General features: G+C 36.6%; 1 protein-coding gene across 4 annotated transcripts in view; it reads right to left on the bottom strand.

Moving 5' to 3' along the window:
* OVA2 (tRNA synthetase class I (I, L, M and V) family protein) overlaps positions 1-20,498 on the bottom strand; it is a 40,020-nt gene that overhangs the window by 16,240 nt on the left and 3,282 nt on the right. For 2 of the 4 annotated variants that reach the window (XM_077384598.1, XM_077384600.1), the window contains exons 2-14: positions 19,769-19,943; positions 19,449-19,603; positions 19,268-19,369; positions 15,849-15,918; positions 14,579-14,691; positions 14,311-14,379; positions 11,651-11,758; positions 9,397-9,547; positions 7,454-7,682; positions 6,681-6,967; positions 6,447-6,583; positions 5,332-5,479; positions 3,657-3,788 (exon numbers count right to left, since the gene is read on the bottom strand). In XM_077384598.1, the coding sequence (XP_077240713.1) occupies positions 3,657-3,788; positions 5,332-5,479; positions 6,447-6,583; positions 6,681-6,967; positions 7,454-7,682; positions 9,397-9,547; positions 11,651-11,758; positions 14,311-14,379; positions 14,579-14,691; positions 15,849-15,918; positions 19,268-19,369; positions 19,449-19,603; positions 19,769-19,943 (1,876 nt within the window). The remainder of the gene's footprint in view (positions 1-3,656; positions 3,789-5,331; positions 5,480-6,446; positions 6,584-6,680; positions 6,968-7,453; positions 7,683-9,396; positions 9,548-11,650; positions 11,759-14,310; positions 14,380-14,578; positions 14,692-15,848; positions 15,919-19,267; positions 19,370-19,448; positions 19,604-19,768; positions 19,944-20,498) is intronic. The other 2 variants (XM_077384599.1, XM_077384601.1) reach the window with 1 other exon arrangement.

Here is a 20,498-nt window from a genome sequence, read left to right as displayed (position 1 = left end):
GTTTTTAAGAGAATAGGTAATTCACCAGAAAGCAACATCTCGGATGGAAGCATGAACAGCGAGTAATGCACCCTACAGAGGTCAATGATAAAACCTATCTCACCCGGGCATAGTGAAAGAAAATGTAAGAAAAGCAAACATAGAGAAAAACACGCAAAATTTTAATCTATGATATAGATCCAAATCCTGAAGTCTGAAGATAGCTATAGGATACATAACATTTATGCGAAAAGCATCGTCTCTTCAGAATTCAAAATGATGGCAGAGGAGTCATAGTAACGTGATAAATATAAAACTGGTTCTCAATCTATAACCTGGATTAGTTGGGGTCTTTAGACACGGATTAGTTGTTGACTCTTATTTTCCGACTACGGACTGCTAGTTGTTATTGGGAGCTTTGCTTCATTTTTCTTTTATTGAGATAAGCCCAAGTGATTCCATTAGTTGGGCCTCCCTCAACGAAGAATGGATCAACAAGGTGCTCTTTTCCAGGCCTTGAGAGTTGAGACCAATGGGGAGAGACAATGCTTCCACTTGAGTTTTTCACATCGATGGACCCAGAATAGGCTTTGACGATGTCCCCATTACTCCAATCCCAGCTGGACCAAGATTACCCAAAGAATTTCCTTCAAAATTCAATTGATAGAAATAGAGGGAGGGGTAAACTTTCTATGGTTTTCTTTGGCTCGGTTGGACTCAAAGAAATAATTTAAATTGTGAAGATAATCTCCCATTGAGACCCCCAAATTCTTTTTTACCATAAGCCCATTGAACTATGAACATTTAAATATAAAAATGAGATCTACAAAGAAAGCATGTTGGTCTTCAGAAAACTTTTTGTTCCTTTAGGTCCAAATACCCCACAACAATGCATACGGACGTAACGGACTCACCCACCAAAGAAGCCCTCCTCCTTATTAACCAATGGATCAGGGCCACACTCGAGGTAAAGGCCTGCTACCATCACTAAAATACCCATCACATGTCTTTACCAAGAAAGGGATAAAAACACTCCTGCCATGTCAAAGCACTTGAGAATAGCTACATGTGGCTTATAATCTATTTTACAATGAAGAAAGAGATGATTTGATGATGAGTCCATTTCTCAAGACAAAATGCAGTGTTTACCAAGTTTGAATTTCTTTCTTTTGAGCATATGCAGGTTTTAACCTTCTTGGAACTTGTCTTCCAACATAACATGACTCCAAATCTTGGTCAAGCCGATGATGGTAAACCCTATTTTTTCTACCATTTTGAATAAAACCCATGACACAATTTCATGAAGAACATTTTTTTTTTTTTTGAAATGGCAATATATTGAAAGAAAGGAACCAAGATGGTCCACGAAAATACAAAGAAAAGAAATTTTACATCAAAAAAGAGAAAAACTACATTTCACGGAGGGAGATGATCAAACCATTCCAAACCCTCTTTATGAGCACCCGCTCTCGCAAGGGAATCAGCTTCACCATTGGCTGATCTTCTAACAAATTTAAACACTATGGATGACCCTGAAACAAGATCAATGATTTCCTCAAAGAAGCTAAGAAAGCGCCACGGAGGTGTAATCTTCCCAGATAGCCAACTGATTACGTTAGAAGAATCACCTTCCACAATCACGTTATCGAACATATCCCTACTCAAACGTTTTATTCCTTGAAAAGCCGCTTTAACTTCCGCTTCAGATGAGTCGCTTCTCCCAATTGGGCCAGCAATACCCCAAGACACCACCCCTGCAGAATTCCTAACAAGGCCACCAATACCTGCCGGACCCGGATTACCCAAACTAGACCTGTCAAAATTTATTTTCAAGTACCCTTCAGGAGGAGCCTCCCATCTTTGGACTATCTTCTCTCTCCTCACCCCTTCCCAACACACAGTTCTCCAACCTCCCCACAAATCAAAAGCTAAAACAAATTGAAACTGAGGAAGACTCTTCTCCTAAAAAATCACCAAAGCAATAATTTTCATAAATAACCAATAAGTTGACTTAGCCACTCCATTAAAAACTCTCGAATTTCTTTCTTTCCAAATAACCCACCACAAAGCTATCAAACACAGCTTCCAGAGCAATTTCCCTTTCTTCTTCCAAGGCACAAAATCCCAGCTCAACACTAGTTCTGGTATAGAGTTTGGGAAGATCCAACAGATACTAACCCTATCCAAAATGAGGCCCCAAATCTCCCTTGCAACCTTGCAATGAATAAACAGATGATCAATAGATTCATCATCTTCCATACAAAGCGAACAATAATCTATCAACCACATTCCCCTTCTTCTAAGAAATTCAATGGTATGAATCCTCCCCCAGCAGACTGCCAAACCAAAAAAGGAAACAGATGGAGGCCCAAGGAACTTCCAAACGTCAGCTGCGAGAGGGGAGCCTGAAGCATGCACCAACCTAGAGTAAAATGACTTTACAGAGAAGAGGCCTGATGAGTCCCAGATCCAAATTCTTTTATCCACCCCACTTCTTTTTATATAGCAATTCTCAATCAAAAGAAGTAACCGGGAAATGGAATTTAACTCCCTATCAAAACAATTCCTTCTGAAGCTAGGCTTCCAAACCACCATGGCGTCCACCCTCTCAAAACAATCACACACCAACACATCCTTCTTCAAAGCCGCCGCGAACAAATCAGGAAAAAGAGTCTTCAAGGGTTCCTCAGAGCACCAAGCATCCACCCAAAACTTTATACGATCCCCTTTGTAAACTTTAAACTGAATACCCTCCTCAAATCTGTTCTTGAACCTCAAAATGTTTCGCCAAACAGTCCCCCCTTTCTTGCTATATGAATCATCCGAGCACCAATTCCCATTTATGAATCATCCGAGCACCAATTCACGAAGAACATTATCCTTTCTTACACAGGCCCTTGCAACGATTGTGATGCAATTGACGAGGAAGCTCGTGCTATGGGGAACAATACAAGTCACTGTCTCAGATTGGCCCACCTAAGCTTTGGGTAGAAGGCAACTCCCTTAACACGATTAAATAGCTCGAGGAGGAGTCTCCCACTCCATGGATGATTCAGACACTTATTTAAGGAGGTTCAGGATTTTTATGGAGCATGCATTGTACCTTTTATCATATTCATATGAAAGGTAACACTTCGTCTGATTTATTTGCTAATTTTGGTGTCTCTTGTACGGGCTTGAGAGTCTGCCATGAAATACCTAGACTGTAGTTTCTTTTCTTTTTCTTTCTGTTTTTGTTGTATTTTGGTTGTGCTAGCTTTCGCTGGCCTTTTATTAATAAAATATCACTTGTCGACCAAAAAAAATCAACTTGAGGATAAATATATATTTTTTTGAATGGTATCTTGAGGATAAATATTGAACTTTCAGAATTTGGCAGCAGATGAATAATTTCCATAGATGAACAAGAATCAAAGAGACAAAAAGGAACTGAAAATATAAGAATTGATAAACATCAGTTTTTGAAATACATTCTCTGATTCTAATACTTAAGAACCTTCATAAATTTTATCCAAATTAATTCCAATAGTTCTTTACATAAATTCAAGTGGGAACTGGAAGCCAGAAAAAATAGAAGCAGGCCAAACATATGACAATGTGTGAGAAAAATCAGTGATGAACTTTATAATCAGATTTAGTGCCACATAATTTGAACATATATTAACTTAAATAAACACCTGAGTCAAACCAAACATCCATTGTATCAGTTCCCTTTTGATAATCTGAAGCTTTATCGCGATATTTATCTGGGAGTAGTTCCTCCGTTGTCATGTACCACCATGCATCACTACCCTTTTCGGATATTATAGCTGCAAAAAGAAATACCAGGACTTGAATAAATGATTTCACAAGAGGGCATTAAATATTACATAACACACCCCACAAAAACTTGGAACACAGAAATAAATCTCACATATTATGCAATAACACGAATAAAGTCCATTCCGTGTCAGTAAAGAAGGATGTAAAGATTTAAACACTGAAAAGCATGGCGACAAAAGATGTAAAAGGGGCCCAAAAGGTGCTGATGTATTGATCTTACTTTTACGCACTTGAGCACGCACAGTTAGAATTAAAATGGGAGAAACAAAAGACTGAGTACGGATGAGAAGGATTTTTTGTGAGTGGTGCTTTTTTTTTTGGGAGGTTAGGTAAGCTAGGATTGAACCTCCGAACTCTTGGTTGAGGAACAAAGCCTTTAACCAATGAGTTAGAGGCTCAACCCCGATTTGAGTGGTGTTTGGAAGGGTTCAAGGCGGAAATTTGAGCTTATTTGATTTTGATTCGAACAACAGTTATGTTTCAGGTGGCAAGTTCTGATGTTGGTAGGCTGGCCAGGGATAAGCTAGAGTTATTTGATTTCATTATCCCCCGCAGCCCTCTGTTCTGTGTTTTTTTTTTCTTCTTTCCTTCTCTTTTGTTTTGACCATCTCGGTCGTTATTTCTCGATTAATAAAGTTCACATCATTTTAAAAAAACAGATATGTTTCAGATCCAAGGGGTTTCTGTTGGACTTGTAGGGCTTGTACGACCACTATTTCTACGACATTTTCGGATTTAAATCATTTGTTCCATTGAGATTGGGCATGAAAAACACCAATCTACTATTGCTGTCTGTGAAAGCCGGACCCCAAGAGCCGAGTCTGTCCCTCTTGAAAGTTAAACTTAATGACTATTTTCTGTTGAAATCTTTCATACATTATGTGATTCTCCTATCTCAGTGAAGGAAATCTTTAAATCTAAATACAAGAAGAATCCAGCAATCAACAACTTGCTATTGTGCAAATATTCAGCAACCATTGACCCAACCAACCATCACGCCATGAAGTCTATAATACTCATCATTATCCCATCAGAACTTTAGCAACTGCCACTGCACATACTTCTAATAGCTTCACTGGATTGAAAAAGATTCATTATGTTGGTAACCAAAACAGATAATTTTAAGCAACCGTGTCATCTTCTACCACAAATCTCACTCTTAAAAGTTAAATCAAGGACACAGTCAAATTCAGCTCTGCATGCTTAAACATGCATGACAAAGTTGCTAGTTTAGGCATCATAATTCATAAGTGGATATCCTATAGAGAGCCACGCATAAATGCCAGGCAGGTTTTTATAGTGGGGTATGCCCAAACAATTTTATTTTATTTTTTTTGGATAAATAACAACGCCCAAACAATTTATAGTGAGAAAAAGAAAATCAATATCTAATGCATCCAATATTTACTGAAAGACCAATATCATTATTGGGTCTAGAAATTTCTCTTAAACATTGTGACAGTAGTTATGAAGCACGCAGCATTACTGGAAAAAAGTAGAAGGAAATTAATGTATTGCAGAATTTCTTACACTCAATATGACCCATAGTCTCTTCATTCATAAGTGGTTCTTTGGTGTCCACATGATAAAAAACTGGAATTGGAACACCCCAAATCCTTTGCCGTGATATACACCAATCAGAGCGACTAGATGTCATTGCGGCAATTCTGTTTTCTGCCTGGACAAACACTGTGGACATGAATATTATGTAACACTGGTAATAGAAAATATGGTAAAATATAGATCGTGGCATGAAGAGGAAAGACTCAACCATAAACGAAAAAACACAAGAATAAATTAAAATAAGAAAAGCTTTGGTGGCAGAGGCAATGCAATGAAGATACCAAATACAACTTACAAACCAGCAATGCACAACTAAGAACAACTGAATAAATATCTCAGCATGAAAAGGAAAGATTCAGCGATAGGTGAAAAGCACAAGAATAAATTAAAATGAGAAAAGCTTTAGTAAACCATTTCCTCAACAATGTATTTCTTTTTTCATGCTGACAAACAAGTGTAGAGAAGTCATGCCCTGAAGGCATTTCTCCGTTGTTATCAATTCACAATGTACTCATTTAGTCAAATGTGCTTAGTTGTGATGGCATTCACATAATCATAGTTGGTCAGTAATATATTACATTCATAGCTTTTGGCTTCTTTTCTCCTGCAAAGCAAAATAAAGTCGTCCAGAATATAGTTATATCCCATCAGTGTGAGGTTCCAGTCACAGGAACCATGCACACATACTAACACTCCATAGGCTCGCCTACATTTTGTACGTGTTTTATACATCTATCATAATAATGGTTTCTTTGTATCCATGATAAGAACAGATGCCATAAATTAAGCATCCGTATCAAACATCCTTTGGAGTGAGTTAGCAATCACAGATGTATATAGGATATGGAACAGAATAAAAACACAATAATAGTATATACTATAGACAGGATACAATACACCATAAAACTTACATAATAAACAAGACATAGTTTAATAGGGTTTAATAATATCGTCCCATTCCATGGAGACTCAAAGAAAACAAAGCACCAAGAATGACAGATCCATATGAACTTCCATGCAGCTCAAATGAAACAGGGAAGCCATAGATGAAAAATGAAGAGGTCCAAGCCTACAAAAAACACCTGCGCTGGAACCCATTTCACTTGGCTGATTGCAGCCATAGCAGCCTGCTTGAACCCTTCCACAGAAGCGAACCACTGCTCAGTTGCCCTAAATATTGTAGGCTTCTTTGTTCTCCAATCATACGGGTACTTGTGTCCTGCACAAGAGAACAACAATTCAGTCAAAAAGAGTCAAAAGAATAAACAACCATGGGAAGATCCATCATTGATTTTATAAGGGGATCTCTAACTTACTGTATGGTTCTTCCATAATAATTGACATATGCTCATCCAAATATTCTACAACAGCAACATTACCATCTCCCAATACATCCAAACCACAAAATTGCCCGGCTTCTTCAGTAAATTTTCCATCATCATCTACAGGAGAAAGAATAGGTAGTCCATATTTCAGGCCAGTTGTGTAATCCTCCTGACCATGACCAGGGGCAGTATGGACTAGTCCAGTTCCTGACTCAGTAGTAATATAGTCTCCTCCAATGACGACAGGGCATTCCCTGTTATCTACTGGATGAATATACCTGATATCATAGTTTAAAATCAGCAATCAGGTATGGATATCTGAGATGTATCCAAATAGAACTTGAATAGGTAAATACAATAGAATCAGAAAGAAAGCAAATTTATACACTTTTTTTTTTTTTGAAAATTAGAATGCAAATTTTCGTAACAAATATCATTCTCGGCCATTTCTCAGCAAGGGAAAATATCAGGATATATTTTTTTGGGTTTATATCAGGAAAATGACAAAAATATAATTTAAGAAAAAAATATAAACTAAAAAATATCATGATATTATTGAAGTAAATGACTAAATTGAAATGTTGCTATATTTTTAACATATCGGAATTATTCCGTTTTATCAAAATGTCGCGATAAAATCACGATAAAGTCGGAGATATTTGTGACATAGTTTACACACATGCCATCAATGACTGAGAAAGTACATGCCAACTATTCACTCAGAAGTATAATAGAACTTCATATTTTCCATTGCCAGATACAACCTGCAATTTTGAAGAGCAGAACCCAGAATAGTTTTCTTGACTATAAGGTTCACTCCCCACTTGGATTGTAATGTTGGCACAAGGTCTGATGCCACGATGAGAAAAAGCCTCCCTTGCTTGCTTTTCAGAACATTGCCTAGTTTTCTACTTCCAGATGATGAAGAAACATGTTCTAGGAGTGACTGCACTTCAGTCACTGCATATAGAAGCTCAGCATTCACGGCAACAGCTAAACAAGAACAAAAAGATATTATTGTTAGACCCTGTGCTATTAATATAATCAATGGCCTCTCAGAATAATAAAGATTGATGGCAAAAGCACTGTAAGGAAAAGCACAAAAGAATCAACTGAAAAATTAAGGTTCTTCCAAAAACATTTCAGACAGATCCAAATAAATTTCTCACTTTTTAGCATGCGATCAGTAAAAGTCATACTTTGAACTACAAAAAATCACATAACAAGAAATGCAGGGGAACCAGAGTTTCCCAATAAGCAATGCTGGTTACAGAGAAAAATAGAAAACTAGGACAATAAGGCCTAGACTTCACACAGCAATTGGCAATTGGCAATTGGCAAGATCATCAGCAAGCAGATTACATTAACCATTCGCATGGGAAAGATCTATGTTTTTATATGGATCAGTAAATTAAAAACTTCTGACAATAAAAGGTAGAGAAGAGCCTCAAAGAAAAATCTTCTCTCTTAACAAGTTTATGATTTTAAAGAATCCCAAAGATCCACATTTTATACATGAACAAGAAGCTAACCGGTGAGCCCTGCGGAAAAGATTATCATTTTTCATATCAAACCCGTAGATTAGTGCTCAAAGCGTGGTTACAAGTAACATGAAACAGGTACGACTAACAAGTAGGCATTCCCAAATAAATTTTCCAATACATTTTAATTTTCAAGTTATTTATTTGGGAGAAATCATAATAACACGCATAAAATTCAAAAAAATCATGAAATCCATCCATTATAACAATTATATGTATTATTATCTACAATCATCTCGAATATTCATGATTTCTTAATATGTTGAAGTAATATTATCAAATCATTAAACTCTATGCCTAATACTTTGTAAGCAAATCTTGAGTTTCAGATAACAAAGAAAGACAACTCAATGTCACATTATTATTATAGATGCCAGTCCAAATTCAAGAATAAAAATATAATCGGCCGCAAATAAACGGTTTGGTAGATCAACAATTTTTAATAGCCAAATTTTAATTAATAAATAAACAGAAACTTGAACTGGAGAGAAATTGTTGTTGATGTATTGCAAAACCCAAACTGTCAATACAATTCTACTTGATAATAACTTTCCAAAATGAAACTAGTACAGATTTTAATGCTACAAGCACAATGCTAATTTAAAAGCCAAATAGCTATAGTAAGTTTCTATATTTAGGAAGCTAGCGTAGGGTTCCTGGTCTTGCCTGAGAAAGGAATTCATCACATGCCTATCTTGGGAAAATTTTCTAAAGAAATAAGTATAACAATTGATGACACCTTCCCTCAATAATTGATGGATTGTCAGACTTTGTCTCTTGCTAGTTATCTCTTGCCCAGGTGTGAGCATATATTTATAACTCGAGCTGTCCAAAGTCCGAACATATCTCCAGTGCCAAAGCCCATGTAAATTTCACAAAGCAAACCTAATTATCTTTCCAAATGGAAATGCAACAAGAAATAAACACTTTCACATGAAACTAATCCAGTTTCAACTAGGAATACACATGCCAAAATTCAAAAACAAAGAAAGCCATAATCTCATGATCACAACATTTGTAGGCATAATTTGTTGAACTTAATTATATTACCCAACCAACTGTTCACTCACAGGAAAGCACATATAACACAACTCTAAAAGCAATTCTATTTAGAAATTACTCAGAGCATAATAAATATTTTGATAAGTGTTTTGTAAAGGGCTTACCGGCATTTGCCGGGACAGTCCAAGGAGTTGTTGTCCATACAGCCAAGCACAAATCTGGAAAGAACTCCTCTAATAAGCCTTTCAAAGTTGGAGGAGCAGTAACTAATTTGAAAATGGCATAAATGCTCTTTGAAATGTGACCCTCAGGATACTGTAAAGAAGCTTAGTTGTAAGTAATAAATAGAAGTCTTGGAGAATCTACGAGGAAAAGAAAGATAGGTTCAAATATAAGACCCTAAATAATACACACACGACAATCACCTGGCACAAACAAACAATGGAACTATCAAGCATTAACTATAGAAGAAAAATAATCACAAACATCTATTCTCGTTGGGACAGTTTTAAACTACGATTGTATGATGTAGCACAAACATGCTATGGTCTTTATACATTCTCTCATGTAACTCATGTTAAGACTTAAGGTTCCTGAGGCTTAACAAAAGAAAATGAATTTTAAACTTCTAACTGCTCTTATCAAATAGTGATCCACTCCAAAGTCAAACACTTATGATATCCATAAGTCCCTTACTTCATTCATTCATTACCATAATTATTTCGGTTTTGCAAATACTGGAATATCAACAAAATATGAACCAAGAAGATAAAAACAGCCAATGCGAGCATAATGACTCTTTTCAGTATAGGGTGTTTAATAGCACTTAGGTACACCATGACTTACTCAAAATGAGAAATATCACATCGGAAAAAATGGTAAATTATATCCCTTCCACCATGAGTTGTTCTAGTTTTTGTTTGGGTTTCATTTCTGTATTTTTCCATCGTTGTGTTGACCATCTCAGCCCTCTTTGTTTTTAACGAAATTTGGCTACCATTTCAAAAAAATGGTAAAGTATAAGTTTAGAGATAAAATACCCTAACGACAATCCAAATGCACTTCATTGCTTTTTATTTTTTATTTTTATTTTTACAAGGTAGTAGTTTGCAAAACAAAATCTAAGCTAGACACCATGTTGCTGACTCTTAAAGCTCATATCCCTGTCAAAGTTTTGAAGATTCCACTGACAGCAGCTCCACAGAAACTTGAAAGGTGTTTCACTAAAGGGTTAGAAGATATTTCGAAGCTTAAAGAGAGAGGCATCAATGGTAGTTGGCATAAGACAAATTACAAGTTGCTAGTTCATGAAACAAATGACCTGAAAAGCAAACTAGACATCATTCCTTATCTCAGACGTGCTCAGGCCACTCCAAGCACTCTTTTGACTACAGTACTTAGGAGTGAAGTACTGCTAACTCATTTGAATGCCCACCTCTAATGTCCACTTGAAAGCTTCCTATATCAGATAGTTGTCATCATGGATTTAAATTTCAGTTTCGGTTTCGGCCAGCCCAAATTTGAACAAAAAAAAAGAATTATTTAATTATTTGCAAATTTCAGCCGAAATTACCGAAACTAAAATTTCAGAAAAATAATGTAATATTTGTTAACTTACCAACTTCTCCAAAAGCTTACGCTGTTGGAGAAAGGAGTTATTTATCTTTTATACTTTAACACTCCCCCGCACGTGTGGCCCACTTGGCCAAACATGTGGCACATGTGGTCCCACTTTGGGCCGACCATCGCATGTGGGTTTTTGCTATCCGAGAGGTTTGAGCTCGAGACCTTTGGCTATGATACCATGTGAAACTACCAGTTACTCCCAAAGCTTAAGTTGATAAGTTAACATTTAACTTACCAACTTCTCCAAAAGCTTAAGCTGTTGGAGAAAGGCATTATTTATTTTTTATACTTTAACACTCCCCAGCACTTGTGGCCCACTTGGCAAACACGTGGCACATGTGGTCCCACTTTGGGCCAACCATGGCATGTGGATTTTTGCTATCCGGGAGGTTTGAACTTGAGGCCTTTGGCTCTGATACCAAGTTAACAATATTTACAAAAAATCAAATTCTCAAAATTACGGCCAAAATTCCCAAAATTTCAGGTATTGTTGATTTTGGTTTCGGTCCCAACCGAAATCCGAAATTTCGGTATTTCAGCCGAAATTTAAAACCATGGTTGTAGTTGATGGCACAAACTTCAGATGTTAATAGCTAAATTTGGACAGTACTCCTGTGACATTTTTTTCAGAATTGTAACTCACCAAAATCCAAATACCAGCAGGGTACAGAGAACTATTACAGATGAAGGCCATACATATTCTTCATATCACAAGAGTTGTAATATGTTCATTGAAAATTTGAAATTTTAGCCGACAAAAAGATCTGCACTCAATCCAAAATACAATATTACCTCCAACTCAGCCTCCGCAAGAGCAGTACGTGAAGACGGGCTCCAGTGCACAGGCTTTCGGCCCCTATAGATATACCCTTTCAAGGCCATCTGTCCGAAAACTTCAATCTAGGAGAGGTAAACATGTATGGAAAACCAGTTTAGTCATAATTCTATTAGTTGACAGTCACCCCATCTCAGGTATGAGTAAAATTCTTTTATACGTGATAAATTAGCCAGTCTGCAACTTCTGATGTTTTCATTAAGCTTAGCAAAAGAACCCATCCAGTACGGGCCAATAGTCATAAAAGAAAACATCGGGAAAAAACAATAGAAAATATCGGGAAAGAACAATAGAAAAATTTATTTAACAAATATATAACTATAGAAAATTTAAGAAAAAATATAAAATAAAAATATCGTAAAAATATTTGGATAATATCATGATATTATCATAGTTGTCAACCCGTGACTCGACTCGTGACTCGATTTCTTAATTTTATGACTCGTGACTCGACTCGACTCGTGACTCGTAGGAGTTTTTGTAAAGAGTAGAAATGTAGTTGAAAAAAATATCATTATATCTCAAAAGATGAAGCATGTAAAAAAAAATAACCCAATTGCACATAGATAAAGCACTAAGCCAAAAATATCCATCTAATATAATTATACTGAGCACGTAACTTTCCAAATGTCATTCACCTTTTCTAGAAAAAGTTTTTCCTAGAAAATATTTTCCCCTACATCATGTTTTGATCTTTTGATTGGGTGGGGTGGGGCCCATATTCTATACCTAAGAATAGCATGCGTAGGGTCCACTATTTTACCCTTGATCTGATGAGCCCACCAACTCTATCCAAACCCATGCATACACCGTGGGACCAACTTTTTTTTTGAATGGTTTGGACTAATTATTTTACACCTCATGCTACAATGGGGTGCGGCTAATATTTAATGACATGCTTGTAACTTGCATGAACAAAAATAATTAAGTTTTAAGTTCCTACTTCCTAGTTTTCAACCATCAAAGCAAGAAAACCCGGCCCAACGACTCGTAAGAGTCATAGTTTTTTTACTCGACTCGGAGCGACTCGTAAGAGTCACCAGATGACCCGTAAGAGTTTTCGACATAGGCAACTCGCATGGGTGACTCGACTTGAAAGCCCGGCGACTCGACTCGACTCGAGAGTTGACTCGTACGACTCGTAAGAGTTTGACAACTATGGATATTATCACGATAGTTTATGATAAAAAATGAAAATATCACTGTATTTTTAAAATCTCGGGATTTTGAAGTTTTATCAAAATGTCGCGATAAAAATGCAATATTTTGAAAATATCGAAGATATTTGTGACATAGAATAGATGCAAGTAGCACATCATAAAAATTGTGGAAAATACAGTAGCCTAATATGGCGGAGCCCAATCTCAATCGATTGTTCTTGTGAAACTACCAGTTACTCCAAAAGCTTAAGCTGTTGGAGAAGGCGTTCTTTATTCTTTTATACTTTAACACTCCCCCTCACCTGTGGCCACTCTTTCTAGGGTTGGTCTACACCTCGCCAAGGTTTTAAATTTCAACCAAAATCCGAAATTTCGGGTTTCGGTCGATAGCGAAACCGAAATCGATCTTACACGAAACTGTAGTTTTTTTCGGCCAAAATTTCAAAATTTCGGCGAAATTTTAGGGATTTCACCAAAAAATCTGGATTTTTGATAATTATTTAATAAGGAAATGATATCTGTGCCAACGTGTTTCGAGAAACAAGCGCTCCACTTGTTTGTCGTGTAGTATTGTATTAAAGGGATTTCAGAGGATATTACAGTTCTCAAAAAGCTCTTTAAACCCTTTAAATACTACACGACAAACAAGTGGAGCAATTGTTTATCAAAACACCTTGGCGCAGATATCATTTCCCATTTAATATTATTCCGAAATTTGAGCCGAAATTTCGGTCGAAATAAATTAGGAGAAAAAATTGTTGTGGAATAGATTTAATTGGATTTCGGCGGACATTTTGGCCAAAATTTCGGTTTCGGTGAGGACTGAAACGCACTCAACTCAACTCAACTCAACAAAGCCTTTGTCCCAAACTAGTTGGGATCAGCTAAATGACTCCTTTAGAAAAAAATCATGAAGAAGGTAAAAGGAATCGACCCGGCTCTAATTCTAGTTCTAATTGGGTTCTTCTACGTGGATCATTTTCTTCCATTCTATCCTATCCAAGGTCATGTTCTCTGTTATGTTTTTAGCTATCAAGTCTTTCCTCACTGTTTCTACCCAAGCTATCAAGTCTCTCCTCACTGTTTCTACCCAAGCTATCAAGTCTCTCCTTACTGAAACGCATTCTGAAACCGAAATTTGAAGCCTTGCACGTGAAACGCATTCTGAAACCGAAATTTGAAGCCTTGCACGTGGCACATGTGGCCCCACTTTTGGGTCGACCATTGCATGTGGATTTATTTTTTTTTTTAAACATCAAGGAGGTTTGAACTCAGGACCTTTGCTCTGATACCACGTGAAACTACCAGTTACTCCAAAAGCTTAAGATGTTGGAAAAGGCGTTATTTATTCTTTTATACTTTAACAGTTTTAAACACCATAAAGGTAGTCAAAGACAATAGGGGGTGGCAATTCCACTCAGATTTCAAGAATAAACAAAAAATAAATAAAGACCTACCTGAGCTGCTTCATATTCTGGAGTGAGTGTTAAGTAAGGATTATCCCAGTCTCCCCATACCCCATAGCGCTGAAAGTATTCAATAACCAGAGTTCAATAGTTACTATAATCCTTGCGCAAGAGCACGCATTCATGTGCAACAAAAGCCACCATGTGAAGCTTCATCTTAATGCAACAATAAAGATATTTTTAATCTGAAGAGAAAGGTAAAAAATTTGTAAGGTGATCTCCTGCACAAAAGAAGTAAACAAAAGAAGTCAGAAATAACCTTGAAAGATTTCATCTGAACATTAACAGTCTCTTTAGCAAACTTAGAAGCTTTCTTCCTCAACTTCAATGGTGTGAGATCCCGTCTGGCATTTTGATCCATTGACTGCAGAACTGAAAGAATTAGAAATGGTCGTCAAATAACTCGAGAAAAAATTATTAGTGTAACTCTAATAGGTCAGATCAGTAAGAATAACAGAGATTGAACACCACGATGCATCTGCAGACTCAATAACTTAGTCTGGCAGCGAGGCCAGCACTTTAGGGAACTTTCCAACGCATCAAGACACTTCTGAAATGGGTTTCTTACAAAATACTGTTAGTTTTTTGGCATTAATAGATATGCATATTTTTTGCATTCCCATATGCTATTCTCATATAATGTATTTATTTTTTTAATTCCATGATTAATTTCTTTACTTTTTCATGTTTGAAAGATCCAGGTGCCTGTGTTTCAAGACCTTGTTCTCCACCATTCTTTGTTTTTCTAGATCTCATATTAGCATCTTTCTAGGATACCTTTTTTGCCCTTCCCTTATCCAACATACCCTCTTCTCTCCATTGAAGAATTTCTATGGACAAGATTGAAAAGTCAATTTTTCGTAGTATTTTCCATTTAGTAATTGTATAGTAACATCCAAGATTTACATAATTATTGAGCTGCAAATTTGTGTTTCTCAAACAATTTCAAAAGCAATTCTAAGAGTGACCCAAGAGGAAGAGGAACGAATATAAATGGTAAACAAAGAAGACATGCTTCAAACCAATAGTGACACAGCAAAATATGTTTGATCTAAGTTACCCTTCAAATGTTAGAACTTAGAAGATATAACTAGGCAGATCAAAAAGGAGGAGAATTTCATAAATACATGTATAATGCTACAAAGGTAGGTCCAAAAGGAATAACATAAAAAATCTCTAGAGACCAATATTTTAAAAAAAAAGGAAGATAAAAAAGGAGGAGATATAACTAGGCAGATCAAAAAGGCGGAGAATTTCATAAATACATGTATAATGCTACAAAGGTCAGCAAATGTACCTATTTTTGGTTAGTAATACATTTCTAAACTGCCATATTTTATAATACATTTCTATTCTGTTATATTTCTTGCGATTTTGTTTTTTTATTCAATATCCGCCGTTGAAAATATCAAGATAAGTTACAACAAAGTATTAGACCAACAACATCACAAAACAAATATAATTCAGGAGCAAATCTTATACACAACCTAAAATATATGAAAAGGCCCACAAACCCAAGTAATACTTGCCTTTCAACTCAATCGGTAGGCCATGACAATCCCAACCTGGCACATAATGGACTTTATAATTTTGAAGAAGCTGTAAGAAAAAAAGATTAAAAACATTATGAGGACAGTACAAAAAGTATATACGATGTCAAAAAATTGAAGACAAATTTGGTAATGTTCACGTATAATGCTTTACATCACACTTTAGATGGAAAGAATCAAACCACTGATGAATAAATTTATTTCCATCCATTGACATTTGAAGGTGCACATCCTCAACCAAGGTTCTGAAAATCGGAATCGAATCGTAAATCATAACAGGGTTCGAATCGTATCGGATCGTAAGATTTTTTCAAATTTATATATAAAAAAGAGGAACATATTAAAAATATTTAAAAACAAGTATAAAATGAGTAATTATCTATTTTTCATTCAAAACAATTAAATTAAATATAAAATTCCATGATTAATAATCCAAACTTATGGGTAGAAATAGAAAGGCTGAGGAAGAGAAGAAGAAAAGAAGAGGAGAAGAAACGAAGAGAAAATAGAGTTAGGGATTTCTTGTTTTTAGGTTATAAGTTGGGGCTGGGGGTTCATATACGATTTGTTTCTAATCGTAAAGGACCCACCATAAAAAAAATAAGCGAAGAAAGTCAAATCCCACGATGTTTACGAAAAACGATTCTTCCTTCCGAATTGAATCGTTCAACCCTCGATTCGATTGAATCGTACGATTTTAACAACATGGTCATCAACCATATAGTGCTCACCATGGTTTTAAATTTCGGTTTCGGAATAAATATCAATCTTATCCGAAACCAAAATTTGTGCCGAATCGTAGATAGCGTCAAATTCCGGATTTTTAGGGCTGAAATTTTGTAACCAAATAAAAATATATTTTTAAAAAAAAATTCGACGAAATTTCGTAAATGTCGGTCATTTTGGTTTCGGATCACTAGCAAGAAATTTTGCACTTAGGCATGGTCAATGAGAAATTTAAGCTGAATTCTCTTCGGAGAACACGAAAATATGCCAAAGGTTTTTGTAAATGTGAACCCACTTAATATAAGGAGCACCTTTATTCATGGATGATTAAGAGTGCCCTTTAATATTTCCAATTTCTTTCAAGACTACTAAAGATGTTGTGCAGATGTCTTGTATTCCGGCATTATATAGGGCCCTGACGGATAAATGTGGCATTGATATAGTGGCATTTTTCCGCTAAAGGGTATTTCAGTAATTATCTCAATATACTGGCATTGATATATATAGGCCACATATTAGGGTTACGAAAAGTTGAGGTTTTCTTTGTGTTTTCTTGGCCAAGAAGAAGAGTTTGTAACCCTAAACCAAAAATAGTGAAAACTCTTCTACCGTCTTGTATTTCTTTGCATCTCTTCTCTCTTTTGTTGGTTTTATTAGGGAGAATCACCCTAATAAGAGCCGATGGAAGCATCTCATTGGATGGAAGAAGGTGTGCAGGTTGAAGCCTCAGGGAGGGATTGGCATTACTCGTATTAAGATGAGGAATATATCCATTCTTGGAAAATGGATTTGGCAGTATGGCAAAGAGAAGGAGGCTCTATGGCATACAATTATCGGGGTGGGGAGGGACTGGGACTGTAGGGATCCATGTTTAGGCAAAGGCTCTGGTGCATGGAAATCTATTTCCGTTTCCTGAAGTTATTTTGCGCCTTGTGTAAAATTTTCAGTGGGCAGAGGGGAGAGCACTCAGTTCTGGACAGACTTATGGTTAGGGGATTCCTGCTTAAGCCAGGCTTTCCCAGACCTTTATCAGCTAGTGTATGATAGAGGGCAAGAGTTTGTGATTATATGAATAGAAAAAGGGAGGGGAGAGGAGTAGATTGGATAATTAAACTTAGAAGAGACCTCAAGGATCACAAGATAGTCAGACTCTCTCAACTTCTCTCCATCCTCAAGTCCTAGTATTGCTGTGCATCTTATCAGGATCGCAGGATATGGTCCCCTGACTCTTTAGGCAAGTTTTCACTTCGCTCCGTTTTTCGTTGGTTGGTGCGCAGTGACAGCTCGATCTCCAAGTTCTCCATCATATGGCGATCCTTGCCCCCCCTCGTGTGGCAGCGTTCACTTAGACAATGGCCCGTAGGCAGATAAACAATTGCAATCGTCTCAAAAAGCGCAATGTCTTTATTGTAAGCAGGTGCATCCTTTGCAAGGATGTAGAAGAATCCTTGAACCACAGCCTCCTCCGTTGCCCCCTCTCTTCTGCAGTGTGGAGGGCTATCATTAGAAGCATTGGATTCTCTTGGATGTTCCACATTATCCATCTCAAGAGCGATAGGCTGATCCCTTTGGAGCTTAGTACCCTACGCAGTATTGTGGCATATTTGACAAGAGAGAAATAGGAGATTTTCTTATGATAAAGAAAACAGCGTCGGCAAGATCCTATGGGAGATTAAGAGTAACATCATAGCGTGGGCAAAAACAAAATAGTTATTGGCAACATACACTGGTTGACATCTTGATGAATTGGCAGGCGTTAATTTGGGAAAGAAGTACTAAAAATCGACCGGCCCCTTCTTGGAAGCCTCCCCCAACCGGCTGGCTCAAACTCAACTTTGACGGAAGAGAGAAAGGCAAACCATGCCCGGCAAGGTTTGGTAGGCTAATTTGGGATGCTGAGGACAACATTCTTTATTCGTACTCCGGTCCAACCCGAATATGTAAGTCTAATGAGGCAGAAGCAAGAGCCTTATTGCATTGCCTTAGACGGTTCCTCACTCATCTATCCGGCCCCTTGATCTTAGAGGGAGACTCTTCCAATGTCTTAGCCTGGGCGAGCGGATCGGCTTCAGTCCATGGAGACTCTAACATCATCACAGAAATTCAAGGCTATACCTATTCATCCACGATTCATGCATATGTTCAGGTCAGCTCACCATGTTCTTGTCGTGCATGGCTGCAACTTTGGGATGTAGTTCGCAGAACTAAAGCCTCATAACCGGATGTAATCTAGCGATTGGGGGGAAGGGGGGGGCTCAACGTCCCCGTCATCCATTTGTATAGTTTCCCATTATCAATAAAGTTACCTATTTTCAAAAAAAATAAAAATAAAAAAGAACAAATATGTAAAAATATAAGCTATTGTTAAACTTTCAACCTAACTAAATGCATCCAAGCAAGAATGCAACTAGATGAACTTCTCAAATTCAGAGAAAACATCAACATCTCAGCAATAACCAAATACACACACAGCACACATATATGCACATGTATAATGTTTAGAACAATCTATACTATACATAAATACGTAATTAAATATTATATATACGTATATAGATATGTATGTGCTTATGTATGTTTAGAGATGCAACTGAAACCATCATATAGTGACACAATGGTCATAGATACCCATAACAATAAATAAACAAATATGGAGGAAAAAGAAATAAAACCTTATAACGATTAATAATATCCTTCAGAATCTTATTCAGGGCATGGCCTATATGTAGATTGCCATTGGCATATGGTGGGCCGTCATGAAGAATGAAGCTTCCCTGCCAACGTAATTCAAAATCAGTTATTAGATTTCTTTAACTATTATATAAAGAAGCAGAGGTAAACTATGCTACGTACCCCATTATTCCTCTGAACTACCCTCTTCAACACTTGATTATCATCCCACAGTTTCTGAATTTCTGGCTCCCTTACAACGGAGTTTGCTCTCATGCCAAAGGTTGTCTTAGGCAAATCAACTGTGTGCTTATACTTTCCATCTTCTTGATTTGTTCCTAAACAATATAAACCATTCCAGTCCATCCCAATAAATAATAATAATAATAATAAATGTTTTCTCTCTGAATGAATAATAATATATAAAAAAGTAAGAGCAAAAGCAAATTAAACAGGATGATCGTGAGGTGGCTATGAGAACAACTAAGAATATATCAACATACCCTCCAATGCTTTCTTTGCAGCCATGACAGGTCCGCGAATTCTTCGCTTCGATACAGAACCAGAATAAAGCCTTGTGTTTGAGAAACGGAAGCCCTTACCCAAAGAACTCATGCAACAAAATGGGCTAATGGCAGTAATTTTTCTAATAGAGGAGCAAGTTCTCTGTGATAACATCTACCATATAGGAAAACTCATATTAGTGCTAATTTCAATGGATGCAATACATATTTAAAAGATTAAAGAAAAAAAAGTAAAGAAATAAGATAACTAATAAAATTTGTTCAAGAAAATCAAGCCAGAAGACACCACAAGCTTGTGTGTCAAGTCAAATTTTTTTTTAAAGATCCCATTTTATAAATTTTCACAAGCAAGTCAATTAATTGCATTTATTTGTGACCATTCAAATTATTGTTCCTACAAAGTCCAGAAATATAACGTATCAACTTAGCATACAAAAGAGAATACATATCGATTATCTTACACAAGTGACAATCTCATGCACTTTGATTCAAGCATTTACTCCTAATTAAAAATATTTGCAAATTGAACTGCCGTTAATGATACTTAGCAGGGGTAGATAGGAGAGAGATGGGGCAGTTTGGCCATGAGAACAACAAGGGAGTTTCTGATCAAATAGTTGCACAGGTTTATAACTTGAGCATGGGGCGTCTTCATCTTTTTCAAAGGTATCGCTTGTTCCAGTCACACAGAATGGCGTTCTTTAGAAGG

This window comes from Tasmannia lanceolata, unplaced genomic scaffold (assembly GCF_043159265.1).
Source record: "Tasmannia lanceolata isolate RefF3 unplaced genomic scaffold, GAP_Taslan_0.1 ptg000007l, whole genome shotgun sequence".
Lineage (NCBI taxonomy): Eukaryota > Viridiplantae > Streptophyta > Magnoliopsida > Canellales > Winteraceae > Tasmannia > Tasmannia lanceolata.
This window is presented reverse-complemented; position numbering and strand designations above follow the sequence as displayed.